This window comes from Rhinolophus sinicus, chromosome 2 (genome assembly GCF_057876585.1).
Source record: "Rhinolophus sinicus isolate RSI-liver-muscle chromosome 2, RSI-T2T, whole genome shotgun sequence".
Lineage (NCBI taxonomy): Eukaryota > Metazoa > Chordata > Mammalia > Chiroptera > Rhinolophidae > Rhinolophus > Rhinolophus sinicus.
Window position 1 is genome coordinate 103,212,981 of NC_142502.1, and position 14,345 is coordinate 103,227,325.

At 54.0% G+C, this 14,345-nt stretch overlaps 1 protein-coding gene across 5 annotated transcripts in view; it reads right to left on the reverse strand.

The window, feature by feature from the left end:
* BRPF3 (bromodomain and PHD finger containing 3) overlaps positions 1–14,135 on the reverse strand; it is a 32,724-nt gene extending 18,589 nt beyond the window's left edge. For 2 of the 5 annotated variants that reach the window (XR_012496562.2, XM_074332859.2), the window contains exons 1-7: positions 13,529–14,135; positions 9,123–10,599; positions 6,086–6,242; positions 4,573–4,704; positions 2,080–2,208; positions 1,488–1,800; positions 522–818 (exon numbers count right to left, since the gene is read on the reverse strand). Coding sequence is in view for 4 of the 5 variants with exons in the window: in XM_074332859.2 (XP_074188960.2) it covers positions 522–818; positions 1,488–1,800; positions 2,080–2,208; positions 4,573–4,704; positions 6,086–6,242; positions 9,123–10,573 (2,479 nt within the window). In the remaining variant the exon portion in view is untranslated. Of the gene's footprint in view, positions 1–521; positions 819–1,487; positions 1,801–2,079; positions 2,209–4,572; positions 4,705–6,085; positions 6,243–9,122; positions 10,600–10,963; positions 11,100–13,528 lie in introns of those variants that run through there. The other 3 variants (XM_074332858.2, XM_074332857.2, XM_019738797.3) reach the window with 3 other exon arrangements.
* Positions 14,136–14,345: the final 210 nt, after the last annotated feature.

Here is a 14,345-nt window from a genome sequence, read left to right on the forward strand (position 1 = left end):
CAGCTTTAAGGTCCCAGCTGTCCTCTGCAGTCTGGCCTTTCTGCTTGGGATGGGCCCGTGGGCTCGGCCAGCCGGGGTCAAAGCCATGAGGTAGCTTGAGAGCTCAGACCATCTTTAGGGTCTTCTTTTCTATGCCCCACGCCACAACCTGAGCTGCTTTGAGAGCCTCTCTACAGGATGGTATAAGGTGAGCTGAGCTTTAACTGGTATGTGCAATATGACCATGTCAGAACTACTTTACTGCTTAGTAAACAGCCGCTGGGCCCCAGCGTCTTAAACTCTATTGACCACTCTACTGCTGTGGTCAATAGCGATTCTAACTGACAAATTCTGGTCTCTCCTGTTAAATGCTGTCACTGTCATCCCTGGGTGCACATGACGTGCGACCCCTCCCAGGGCTTCTGCTTGCCCACAAAGGTCAGACCTAAACTCAGGCAACGATGCTTCTATGGGGTTTCAGCTGAAGCCTTCCTCCCTTACCCTGCTCCCCAGCACCCTGCCTGCTCGTGACGGTCTCTCACCTCTGTCCCCATCATCTTCTGGCTCCTCCTGCGGGGCCTGTTCCAGCACAGCAGCATCCCCCTGGGGCCCTGCTGGCAGCTCCCCATTGGACACAGTCTTGTTCAGTGAGGGTGGCGGTGGCGGCTGTGCCAGCTTCTGCCGAAGAGCATTGATCTCCCGGCGCAGCAGGCGGACACGGCGGGTCCGGGCCCCACTGGACCGCATGGCACTCACCAGGTCCAGCTTCTCCAGCAGCTCCTTCAGCTGCACCTCCGGGGACAAATGGGCCCGGTTCTCTGGTATGAGGATGTTGTCCACTGCCAGGGAGAAGGGAGGACAGAAGGGGCTGAAGGACCTGCCCAGCCCCAGGCAAGGGGAATGGGCTGACTCCTTCGGGTGCCAAATGGTCTCCTGGAATGCCTGGGCCAGTGGCTTCCAGCAGCGTTACTGCGGGTCTGCACCGTGGCACCATGGCTGCCCGGAGGGCGGCCACAGGGACAAGGTCAGAATCTGGGAAACATCTGCAGGAAGCAGTTCGCAGTGACGATTATGGGCTCCATTGAGCAGGCACGAGGCAGCTTGGCAACCCCCCAGCCCGAGGGACTACGGCTGTCGGCATCGAGAAGCAGAGAGCAGGGGCAGGCACAGCACGGGGCTCAGAGGCAATTCCGTGTTCTGGGCCTCTCCCTGCACTCTTCTGAAGGAGCCCAACATACACCAGCTCTAATGCCACACGGAGGGGTCTGGGCGAGGAAGACCCCGGGGAGGCCTCAGCTTTTCAGACAGCTGGAAGTGCTACCATTCAAGAAGCACTCAGGGAACGAGTTCAACTTTAATCCTTGAAACTATTGCAGCCACAAGCAGGTGTATTCCAGCCTGGGCCTCCCCCCAGCTTTGCCCCAAAGCCCACCCCGATCCCTGGCCCTGGGCTCTGTCCCTGGGTCTCCTCCTGGCCCTTGCCCTCCCCACCCGTCCAGGCTTCTCACCGTCTTCCCAGGAGAAGCGGTAAAAGTCCTCCAATTTGGGTGACTCGGGCAGGTGGGTGCCCCTGTCGGGGTCATAGCCGATGTTCTCTGCCTGCCGCCGGGCGTGCCGCAGGATGGCCCCTCCCAGGTCCCGCAGGCGGACAGCTGCTCGGTGGAAAATTGTGTCTTTAGCATTATACTTCATGCAGTTGGTAACTATAAGGTTAAAGTCCTCCTCAAATTCCTCCAAGGTGAAGTACAGATGGGACTCCAGCTTCCGCCTCATGGTAGAAAAATCCATTGGCTTGGATATGAATTCCAGGTAATCTGGAACCTAAACATATAAAACCTGTACAATTACAACAACCATTTACTAGCCAAAAAGGCGCACCCTTCACCGGCACTGCTGCCTCCCCGTTTCCTGGTGTGGCTCACCCGAGCCCAGGGCCCCAGCCCACCCTGAACCACTGCTCCCTACCCAAGGGAAGGTCTGTCAGCCCTGAGGACACCCCAGGGTTTATGCACCCCAGGCCCCAAGCCCCTCCTGGCCTTCTCAAACCGTTGCCAGGTCAAGACGAGCTCACTGCTCAGGAAGGTTGGGGTGGGTACTTGCCTCACTCAGGTTGACAGGCTCAGCAAAGATGTGTGCGGGGTCCTTCTCCTGCAGCAAGTCCAGGGTTGTCCTCAGCAGAACGTTAAACGGCATCAGCTCCAGCTCCATGGCAGCCTGCTGCACCTTGACCTGTGGGGAGGTGGGGAGAGATCAGGACACCCCCACCCCGCCCCTGCAAAGCGCCACGGGACTTTTGCTTGATAACTTGTCTTTCACCGATCGTGTCTAACAAATTTTCACAGGATATTAACCTGATCAGTTTATGAGGTGCTGTCACCCGACCCACAGCCTCGAAATAATGACACCGACAGCTACGACGACGTGGATGTTTCCTGTGTGTCAAGCAACATACCAAAACTACGAGGAGTAATAACTATACAGCTGACCCTTGAACAACACAGCTTTTAACTGAGCAGGTCCGATGATCCGCAGACTTTTTTTCAATAAATACTGTAAATGTATTTTCACTTATGATTTTCTTAAGAACATTTTCTTTTCTCTAGTTTACTTTATTACGAGAATAGAGTATGTAATACACGTAATATACAAAAATGTATGTTAATTGACTATGTATGTTATCTGTAAGGCTTCCGGACAACAGTGAGCTATTAGCAGTTAAGTTTTCAGGGAGTCAAGTGTCACAGGTGGATTTTAAACCACACAGGGGGACAGTGTCCCTAATACCCACATTGTTCAAGGGTCAAACATAGTAATAGTTAACACTTCTATAGTCCTCACTATGTGCCAAGTAACATTCTAAGCATTTTACGTAAATAAGTGAGTACATGAGGCAGGTGCAGGTGAGACAGTTTACAAAGAGGAAACTGAAACACAGAGAAACTAAGGAACTGACTGTCCAAGGTCACACAGCTAACGAAGGGGACAGTCTGGCTCCACCATGTGTGCTGTTGACAGCTGTGCCACACACACTGCGTCTCTGCTTACATTACCTCAGTTCATCCTGAAGGAGAAACTTACTATCCCCATCTCACAAATATGGAATCTGAGGTTTGGGAAGAGTAAGAGGAGTTGTTACTAACCCAACATCCCCTGGCTGGAAAAGAACAGAGACAAGATCTGAACCCGGGGCTCAGACCAAGGAGCACACTGATGATGTAAAATGTTCCTGCGGCCAGAAGTCCCACCTCGTGTGCTGAGATACTGATCCCACCGGCCCTTGGGGTGTCTGGGTTAGCCTGGGGTGACCAGACCTCCGGGCTCACCCCCTCAGGCAGCGAGCAGCCACACATATTTATAGTAGTATGCTGTGCAAATGTTATATTGTGTGTGCCCTCCTGAACAGATTGGGAAGCCATGATTAGATTATGAAAAGTTCCTGCCTCTTGGCTACAACAAATCGGGCCTACCTCCTTCCTTTTCCCTTTCATTTTTGTGAAACAGAGGCTGGAAGGAAAGCTCAGCTGTGGAACCAGGCCTGGATGGCAGACAGTTTGAATCCATGGAGAAGGTCCTAAGATGTTCTCCACCGCCACCCATGCTAAGTATGACAAGAGCTGCCCAATCTCAGAGGTGGAAACTCAGGCTACAGGCCTACAAGAGAAGGGCGCATGCTGGGGCTAAGCAGTGACGTGGGAGTTCATGGGAGTTCAGAGAAAGAGAGAAACGACCATCTTTAACCCAGGCCTCTGTAGCGTCCGAGTGACAGCTGCTCTTCCTGGACCAGAGAGAACAGTGTTGGCTCATCATCCAGTCAATTAATATTTGCTCTCTGCCATGTATACAGCGGTGCAGGGAAGCAAAGAGTTACCCATAACGATGAGGATGACAGCAACTGATGCTATAAACCCTCCTGTGTGCCAGGCACTGTCCTATGCTCTTTATAGATACAAGTCACCTAAACCCACAACCTTAGGAGAGGTTCTATTATTACTCCCATTTTACAGTCGAGGAAACTGAGGTATAAGGAGATTAGGCAACTTACTCAATGTCACACAAGTAGTAAGTGGCAGATCCAGGATTTGAACCCAGGCAGTTTGGTGCCACAGTTCATATGCTATACTACCTATCTCAACACTCCCCACGCTCAGAGGCTTAGAATCTCCTTGAATAGAGGTTGGGAAATTTAAATGATTCAGGACCATAGGTGTTTAAGGGCCTAGTAAGAAACCTTAGAAGCTCCCAGGCCAGAGGTGATGCCTCCCTGCCCCCCCCCCCCCCCGAATGGCCTGAGCAGCTTTCTGAAACACTCAAGGTCAGCCCCTCCGCCCCGAGAGTCTCTGAGTCATCCTCTCCAGGGTTGAGCTCAGGCGGATGATATGAAGCTTACGCTTGAGGCCACCAGAAGCCGCACTCCCAGTGAAAAGCCATCAGCAGCCCCACACCCAACACAGAGCAGGCGGGCGTGGGGCCCATCGGGCTGGGCAGGAAGGGGCGACAGCTGCCGCCGGGCAGAGGCTCCAGGTCTCCTGATAACACACTGATGGTGGAAGAAAAAGTTCTTGAACAAGAGCCCTGGGGCTCGGAGCGCCTCACCTGCTCCCGCTTGAGTTTCTCTCTTTTCCGAATCAGCTCAATCAGCAGCCGCGCGCGCTCCAGGTCGTGCCGCAGCTTCTGCCAGTACTTCAGCTCCTCCTTCACTGCACTCGTCTTCTCATCCTGCTCTCGCTGCAGGAGGGAAGGGAAAGGAAGGACGGAGGAGCTAGGGGCCACCTTCCCACCCAAAGCCTTCTCCCTGTTCGGGCCTCACGGGACCTCACAGCAGGTAAGCGCCCCAACCCCTTCCTTGACCAGTCCCTGAGAGCCCTCCACCCCCTCTTCACCCCATTCCTGCCTCCTGTGCTTCCCCGACCTTGTAACAATGTTTCTTCACCGCAGCACAAGCACCATGGCTGAGGTGAGATCTGGACAGCTTCCCCCCACCCTTGGGGACACCGGAGAGCAGCTGCGCCCCTCAGGGCTGCAAAGACTTTCAGAAAGAAACTAACAGACACCTCAGGGTGGAAAGCATTTCACCCTAGAGTTTCAATTTTAGAAAACAAGGTGTGCTTACCACAAGTTTGTACTAACTGACTTGAATGTACTTTAAAACACAACCACCACCACCACCACCACCACCAAAAACATGATTCCAGCCCTAGCAGCGGTCACAGTGCGGCTGGGGAAGGAAGAGGCTCAGGGTCTGACGCACAGGGCACACCGGCAGTAGCACCAAGACAACAAAAACTGATCAGTAAACTGAACAATGCTGAGAGGATATAAAACAGAGAAGATCAGAGTGGGTGGGGGAAGGGCAGGGAGGGCTTCCAGAGGGAGGCAGTCTTACTAGGTTTTCACACGTAGTGATGGACCTGGATGAATAAAGAGCAAGGAAGGCCTCCTTTGGAACCAAAGGGACCACAGATACAGACGTGCACTTCCGGACTTCAGTTACCAAAGGCAAAAGGGAAATCGGGGGTACTTAGCCATGTGGAGGCCTGCTTCCTGTCTCGAGAGGCCGAGTGGGAATATTTAAAGGTAGAAATCACGGAGCAGGTGAAGAGGGAGCGGGAACTAAAGATGTTTAGCAAGTCTCTCAGGAACCTTCTCAGCAACCACTGAACATGGAGCATCTCCAGCTGCTAGTGGCTACAGGCCACCACGACGGGGCAGGCTGTGCGCTACCACTTAGATGGTACATTTTCTGTGAAACGTTGGTTGGCAGAGGACAGTGTAGTGTTTTGAGGAAAGTGCACGTTTTCCTGATTCATACATACAATGTGGCTGCCTGGCTCTCTCTCAGCCCACTTCTTCCTTCCTGCCACATGTAAAGGGTTTCCCCGCCATGGACAGAAAGTGGGGTTTGCTCTCCACTCTCCCCTAGAATGTGCTCCAAAGTCAAGCCTCTCCCACCCAGGTGCTGCCGTCTGACGTGAAGAGCTCTGTGGGGCGGGAGGTTGTTCCGCGGGTAAACGACCTATAGGCAAAAGCTCCAGCGGGTTTGGGAGGCTGAGGACACCACTACTCCACCTCCGTCACCCCACCACTTTCACATCACTGTTTCACCCACCTGCTCGGCGTTTCTTTGGGACTGCAGGTGGGAGTGTAGGCGCCGGATGAGGGGGACACCATTCCGTGCCTGCCGTTTCAACAGCCAGTAGTTGTGGAGCCGCTGCATGAACTGGTTTTTCCTCTGAAAGGAGAGACCACTACAGATCTTGTTCAACCTTGAGTAGAGGCACAGGGAGTGAAAGACAGGGTCAGTGGGCAGCCAGATGACGGCCTCCTCGCCAGACCCGGGTTCATTTCTGAACCTTATAGAGGAAGACAGAATCAAGTGGCCAAACGCCTCACCTCAGGGAAGGCTTGAGAAGGACAGCAAAGGTAAGCAGCTCAGATTCAGCGTATTACACTGGACCTCCCCGCTCCTGCTTTGCAATCCTCCAAAAGAACCCTCTCCCAGAAACCCGTTTCCTGCGGTCCTGGGCTCCTGAGAAACAGGCCTGTGTCCCAACACCCCCCGTCTCCTCTCGATAAAGGCAGCGAAAGAGAACAGGGACTTGAGTAAGCTTTGGACAATGTGGTCACTATTTCCTGTGGCTGAAGGTCCCACCAGACCAGGGAGTAGTAGTCCATGGCCAAGCTGGAAGGAAAACTAGTAGGAGTACAGCAGGCTACGCCTTTCCGAGCCAAAAGCAACCCCTTGGAGTTGTCTGACCTCTGGGCTTTCATGGAAAACCTCAGCAGCCTAAAATTGTTTCCTTTTGAATCAATTTTTTTTTTTTAAATGGATCTCAAGGTATAAGAGGATGGAGAATCTGAAAACTTAGCTGGCTGAACTCCCCTAAAAGAGAAGTTTAAGGCCAGGATTTAAGCCCGTAACGTGTGGGGGGAAGAGAAGGGGGAAGGCAGGGAACTGAGAGCCCGCAATCTCTATCCTAATACTGAAAGGTGGCTGACATCATGCCCATGTTACGAAAGATGGAAAGGCAGCTTAGGAACAGAGGCTGAATAAAGCGTCCGAGTCACTAAGGCAGCTAATAAGCTGGGGGGGCTGCGTGGGCTTTGCCTCCACGATCTCACTGCTGCACCTTGCTGTGCTCCATGCTGGGCATCTACCGGGTAAGCAAGGCCTCAGTGCTCCTGCGGTGCTGCCACCGCTTCTCTCTTCACCTCACTGCACTGAAAGATAAGCGTGGCTCAACAAGAAGGTAGAACCTAAGGAGGGGGGCAGCTTGGACTGGACATTGCTCACCTGGGCCTGCGCCTTTCCACGGTCAGACATTCCTGCTCCAAAGCCAAGCTTACAAAACCAAGGCCTGGCCTTTCCCCAAAGGACAGATCCCCCACCAATGCCCATGTGCCCATGCCAAGCACACCTGCCCAGATGCAGGCAGCCCCCCGCCCGCCCTACAACCTCTTGGCCATGGAGGGTCCCAAGAGCATTTGTGCAGGTAGGAGAAAGAATAATAATAAAAAAATAGCAGCAGCAGCAGCCACTATTTATTGAGCTCTTACTATTTGCCAGGCACTGTGCTAAGTGCTTCACTTGTATTATCTCACTTATTTCTCACAACAACCCTGTGAGGTAGGTTCATTTACAGATAAATACACTAAGGCTTAAAGAAGTTACATAACTTGCCAACAGTCACACAGGTAGTTAGTGATAGAAGCAGGATTCAAATGCAGGTCTGTCTGGTTCTTAGCCAGCATGCTGTGCTGTCCCCTTGCAAGAGATATCGACGAGAGCAAACTGACAAAGTCAAGCTCAGGACACAACCGCCCTCCAGATGGGGACTAAGCACGCACCCACTCACCTCAGGGAAGAGGGTCGTCTAGGACAGCTCCGTGCCTAGAAGATACATTTCCAATCGACTGAATTCTAACTCAAGCCATGGTTTGCAACAAGAACCTCTCCCTCCTGACCTTGTCTGCTCGTGTCTTCCCAGACTGACAAGTCTGGTTGCCTGTTCCCTTCATAGAATTCACTCCCAACTACCCTTCAGGACTCCTTTCTCCCTATCCTTCTCATCCAGAGAGATAGACAGCAGGTACAGAACCAAGGGGAGTCATGAACCTCAGCTTGTGGTTGAGGCTGCTGCTTTTCACCTGGTTGCAGCCCTTAGAACAGGACTTGGCATATAGTAAGTGCTCAATAAATATTTCATTGAATGAATAAAGGAGTGAACAACTTTACCTCCTGTGGCCGCGGTTTCTTCATCTGGGGGTGTGGGAGAAGGTGCAAGGACTACATTAGATGAATAATCTCCAAGATTCCTTCCTGCTCTAACACTGTATACTTATTAATGCACATCACCCTTGAGATGAGCCTCTGCTGGAAAATTTTCCATCTCTTGCTTCTCTGCCAACCTGCCATCCCTCCAACAGCTCCAGCTACCTACCTCGCCGACGGTTTAACAGGTACACTGGTCTCTCTACACTCAGTAGGGGTCAAGGAGGCTTAGTTACACAGCTGAACTGAGTGATCCTCTTTCCCCTAAATCTACAAGCTTTTCAAGAGGAGAAATAGCATGGCCTCCCCACACCACCACCCCCTCACACAATGTCCCCAGGATTCCCAGGACCAAGCTTTCTGGACAGCAGAAACCCATATGGACCCCTTAAAATAGCTGTTCGCATTTGGAAGTAATTTTATCACTGTAGAGATTTTGGAAACAAATGTGGGGAGTACTAGAGGTTGTCACAAAGACCAGGCAATGAGGGAGGGGATGCAACTGGCACTTACAAAGAGTAGAGATGCTAAACATCTAGAATGCATGGGACAGTCCTAACAATGATGAATCACCTGTCCAAAATGCCACTTGTGCCCCTGTTGAAAAATACTGCCTTAGATATCCTGTCACCTGAGTTCCTAAGCAACTTGAAATGTTTGTCTCACCTTGAACCAAAGGAAATACATTGTTCTGAGGACAAAATCAAAATCACAAACCAGGCCAGGCGAGCCCATGGTCCAAAGGAGAAATTTGAGGGCACAGAAGAGGACAGACATTCACTAACAGGGTTTGGGGAAGGAGGCCTGGCCCAGGGCCAAAACCAGCCCAAGAAGAAACCATGAGTCCCTAGGGAACCCTCCTAGGCAGGCTCACCTGTAAGAGGGTATCTGTGGGACAGTGACCAAGGGGACAGTGGAGGGTGTGTCTCGACCCACTTCTTCCGGCTCCTTCTTGATCTTTTGCTTCAAAGTCATCTTGCTCTTCTTGGGCACTCCCTTGAGGGGGCCACCTACTCCACCTTGGCCTTCATCTTCCTCCTCCTCTTCCACCTCTTCCTTCTCTTCGTCCTCCCCACAGCCTTCCTTCAGCCCTTCCTCCTCCCCCGCCTCACTGAGGCTTCCCGGGGAGTCGCCCTTCCTCCTAGTGGTAGCAGCCCCCGGCGGAGAGTGGGCCTCGCAGAAGGCGGTCTTGCGCACTGTGAAGATGGTGCCATTGAGGCTGGTCTCACGCATGGGTTCGATCTTCATGAAGAGCCCGGCCCGCTGCGCACACGTCACATGGAAGGCGGTGTAGCAGTTTACCTTATGGCACTGGATGGCTGCGCCCAGCCCCTTCTGCTTGCATATATAGCAGGTTAGTTTCCAGCGGGCAGGTGGGATGTTGTCGATGCCCTCGATGGGCTCCAGGAACACGGTGTTGGCGAAGCAGACTTCAGGGATCCAGATGGCACACACCACGTGGGCCCAGTGCCCGTCGCTGGTCTGTTTGAAGGCGCCGCCTTTATTAGGGCAGAGGATGCAATCCACAGGCCGGGAGGGAGACTGCAGGCAGCAGCGGCAGAGCCACTGCCCCTCGGGGATGTACGGGACACCGTAGCATTCCTGGTGTACCGCCAAGTTGCAGATGTCACAGAAGAGAATGACATTGCTATTGTGGCATTCGTCATCCAGGCACACGCAGCAGAAAGCGTCTTCATCAATGAGTGACTGCTGGGCCCCACTGCTGCGGCTCTCCAAGTATGACTCCTTCTCAAGCCGGTCCACCAGCAGCTCAAAGGTGTCTGCTGACACCAAACTGTGTCCATCTAGTCGCCGCTTCTCATTCACCATGTCCAGCCAGGCGAGGTCCTCCTCATCCATGTCATACTCCACCTCTGCATCCAGGTCTTCAGGCGGCTTCTCAATGTAGCGGTAGTAGGCGGCGGGCAGCGGGGGCGCTTCGGGCTGACTGCCCGAGTCCACCACGCGGAAGCTGGGCTGCGGGAGGTGGAAGGAGGTGCCCGATGCATGCTTGGAGCACGACTCCTTCTTCTTGCCCTTGGATGAGGGTTTTTTGGACTTGCCAGGGAACTGAGGCTGCTCACTGTTTTCCTTGTTACTATTGCATTCAGTGATATCCTGCGCGGTCAGCTCATCCTCCGTGATGATCTTGAGTGGGTCATAGATGCTGATACGATGCAGGCGGCCATCAATGTCCACCTCAACAATCCGCTGGGCCTGGGCATAGGTCAGGGTCTCCCGGGTGGGTGAGCACTTGAGACTGTAGGGGGATGGGGAACGCCGGCCCTCGGCATTCTGCCGTGACTTCCGGCGAGGCTTCCTCATGGCACCTGGGAAAAAAGGGGACAAGCCTAAGGAGAGAAAGCCAGGAGACCGTGAGCTCGATGCACTCATTCACCCTTCCATCCGACTGAGCAGCCACCGAGAGGACTGGCTGTTGTTCCCTCTGTCTGAACAGCCTGCCCCTCAGGTGTCCCCATGGCTTGCTTCTTCACCTCATGTCTTTCCACAAACTTCACTTCTCACTGAGACCTTCCCTGACCACTCTATCGAAAATGGCAAATCCCTTTTCCCAGCAATCGTTCATCCTGCTTTATTTTTCACTGCATCACTAAAAATGGTGATGTTTTACTGTGCTATGTAACTTACCTACTTATCATGTATGTTTGCTTCTTTCCACTAGAATGTAAGCTCCATGAGGGGAGGGATTTTTACCTGTCTTGTTCACTGCTATATCCCCAGCACCGGGAATGGTGTCTGGCTCCCAAGTAAGCACTCAATAAGTATTAGTTGAATGAAAGGAGAAATCAAACACACATGATCCCTGCCCTCCAGGAGCTCTGTTTGATTGAAGAGACAGAAAAGTAAACAGATCATTACAATGCAACCTGGGGAGTGATCTAATGTTTCAGTAATGTACATAAGGCTGCGGGATGGCTAACAAAGGAAAAGGACAGGGTGGTTAAGGCTTCAGAAAAGAAAAACAGAACGGCATCCACTTCCAAGCTCTGGACATGAACAGTGGCCCCATCAAAGGATCAAAAATTCACAGGTCCAGCGCCCTCTACGAACCCATCACACCATGATCAGAGACCCTAAGCCCTGATTATACCTGCAGGGAAGGGGTGAAAGCACATGACTTATCTATTTCATGCCGTCTAAGGACTTCAAACTATAGTATTCAGGGTTTTCTCTGCAAAAGGCAGCATTCAGGATGCACTGGCTAGTGTATCTTTAAGCAGAAGCTCTGGAAGTGGCCCCAGTGGCGTGAAGTTCTAAATGACCCATTCGGGACCACCATTAGACCTAAGGCCAAGGTAACTGGGGCAATATCTGAGGTAAACGCTCAATGCACTGTTATCTCAGAAGTCCCTCTCTCCCCAAATACTTAATGTAGTCTACGCTTGTGCAGCAAAGAGAAAGCCCTAATGTTTCCCACATCATTCTCTAGATGGAGGAAACTATAATAAGCTCAAAGGACCTGTGGTAGGCAGTTACTGAGGCCACGACTAAGAGGAAAGAACTTTGGGGATATGGTGCCCTGGAGTACGGACAGAGAAGAGACTTGAAAGGGTATGAATTGGGAAAGGATCTCAAGGAGAAAAAGTCTGTCACCTTGGTTGCAGGATCTATCATCTTTACAAAGCGGAGATGGTGACTTTTACAAACTACAAAGCCCTTTTATGGTTAATATTTCTCACAACTAGTTTGGCAGGCAGAATAGACATTATCATCTCCATTTTATAGACGAAGAAACAAAAGCTCAGAAAGGTACCCGTTAAGTGATAAAGCTACAATTTAAACCCAGGTCTTCTGACCTGCTCAACTCATCTCACTAGGCGGTAAGGCCACCACAGAGATGCCATGGTCTGGTACAAAAAGAGGTTCTGGGGCAATCTACGTTCTAATCTTGGCCCTGAATGACCTGAAGAAAGTCACTTCATCTCCCTGTGCCTCCATACTCCATCAGTAAACTCTACCTCTTACGGTTGCTATTTGTTAGTAAGGCATTAACATCCTTATTTAAAAGTCCTTCCAAACCCCAAGTGTGACTGAGATAAACAGAACACACCATGGCTGAGGAACAGTGTCAGGGAGGCACACACCCATTTGGAGCCAAAGGAAACAGAGTTACCACAGCAATTCAGGTTCCAGAGGCCCTTGGCCACCACATGCCTTACAAAGCCAACTCCGGGGGAAGGGCCGGAGCCAGAAGTCTGCTTCATGGCCCCCACCCCAAGGGCATGGAGACCCTAGGAGAGGTGTGAAAATCCACCTCAATACTAACTTGAAATAGTTTAGAGGCTGTGGCCCCCTCCTTTGTTAAAGCCACTGTATACCCTTCCTCCCTCCCTGCCAGCTCCCCAGCAGCTCAGGTATCTCTCCACCAAGCAGCAAGTATCTAGGGAGACCTCTTCTCTCCTACCCAAACCTCTAGTCTTTGGGGGGCAAACTCTGAGGGGAAAGGGCTGCTGCTGAGGAAAAGGCAATGAGTTTTGCCCACAAGGAGCTTACCGTCTAGTTTTTTGGCGGGAGTTCCTCATCCCACACAACCCTTCCCACATATTCCACACATCCAAATATTTCTACCACCCCCAGAGGTCTTCCAGGCATCCCCTGAGCCCCCACTCTCCCACCCGACCCGGGTCCGTGAAGAATGAGGAGTTTCTGCAATTAAACTGTACCCCCTGCACCCCACACAATATACTCATGAGACAAGGACCCCAGCCAAGGCTCCTGTCCCCTTTATTGGGGCACCTCTTTCAGAAGAATGTTGACCCTTCGGAGGAGAAAGGAGGGAAATAACACCACCTCCACAGAGGGGAGGGGGCGAGCGCGCCAGAGACTGACGCGAAGTCCGACCCTCAGACAGAGAAAGCTAGCGCCAGGGAACGAGCGGGGCAGAGAGGCGAGCGCCCATTGGCCGCCTCACATGCCCGTCAGGAGGAACCGGGGGTGGAAAGGGACGTACAGGGGGTGGAATTCACCTCAGGCCTGACCAATCGGAGAGAGTGGCGGGGGCGGGGCTCGGCGGCTCAGCTTCCAGGGCCGGGGGGAACAAGATGGCGGCTGCGGGAGGGGGTCTTCGCTTTTCAGCTCCCCCCTCACCCGCCTTTTTCTTCCCCGCCGCCGCCCTCGCTCCGGGGGAGTGCTTTCGCACGGCCCCCGCCCCGCTCGGGAAGCCCCCCGTTTCCCTCCCCCACCCGCGCAGTCCCTGATCCCCGTAGGCCCCGCTGCCCCCGCCCCCGCTCTGTCCGGCTCCGCTGCCGCCCCCATTACCTCAGCCGCCGGCCGGGCCCCACCGTTCGGGGCCCCTGGGCGCGGATGGGCTGGCCGTCGAGCAGGTCGACGCGCCCCGGGGAGCGGAGCGCGGCCTCCTCCCGCGCTGGCCTCCGCGGCCACAGCCGTGCCCCCTCCCGGCCCGCGCTGGGGGCCCGGCCGCCGCCACCGCTCCCGGGGGAGGAGGGGGAATGGAGCCGCCGCCGCCGCCGCTGCCGCCACGGAGCCCGGCCGAGGGGAGGGAGGGATCAGCCCCCAGGCAGGATCCGCCCCTCCGGCCTCCCCCCGCCACCTCCACCCCTTCCCTCGCTCCCTCCCTGGGTCCGCGGGCTCTCCCGCTGAACGGGAGCGAGAGCGCGAAAGAGGGGGAAAACGGGAAAAAATCCCCCCGCCCGTGCCCGGCGCGGCGGCGGCGGCGGCCGGGGCGGCGCGGAGAAGAGCGCGGAGCTGCCGCCGCCACGGGGCACCGTCCCCGTCTCGGCCTCACGGTGGCGGTGCGGACGCGGCCGGGGCGCGGAGCAGCGACGGGGTCTGCGCCGGCCGCGGCCCCGACTCACCCCGGCCCAGCCCGCCGCGGGGCGAGCCCCACAAGAGAGCTGGGGACGTTCGGGTCTGGTGGGGAAAGACTGGGGTCCCGAAGTCTTTAGAGCGGTCATCGTCCCCTCCTCCTATGCCGGCGGGGGTGGTGGGTAAGGTTTGGGGCAACAACCCCCTCCCAGAGTTAGAGGGCCCCTCCAAAGGTTAAGCCAGATCGGTCACTGAAGCCAAAACCGATCTCCGATCTGTAGTTTCTTGGGGTGCAGGTGCCTGCACTACT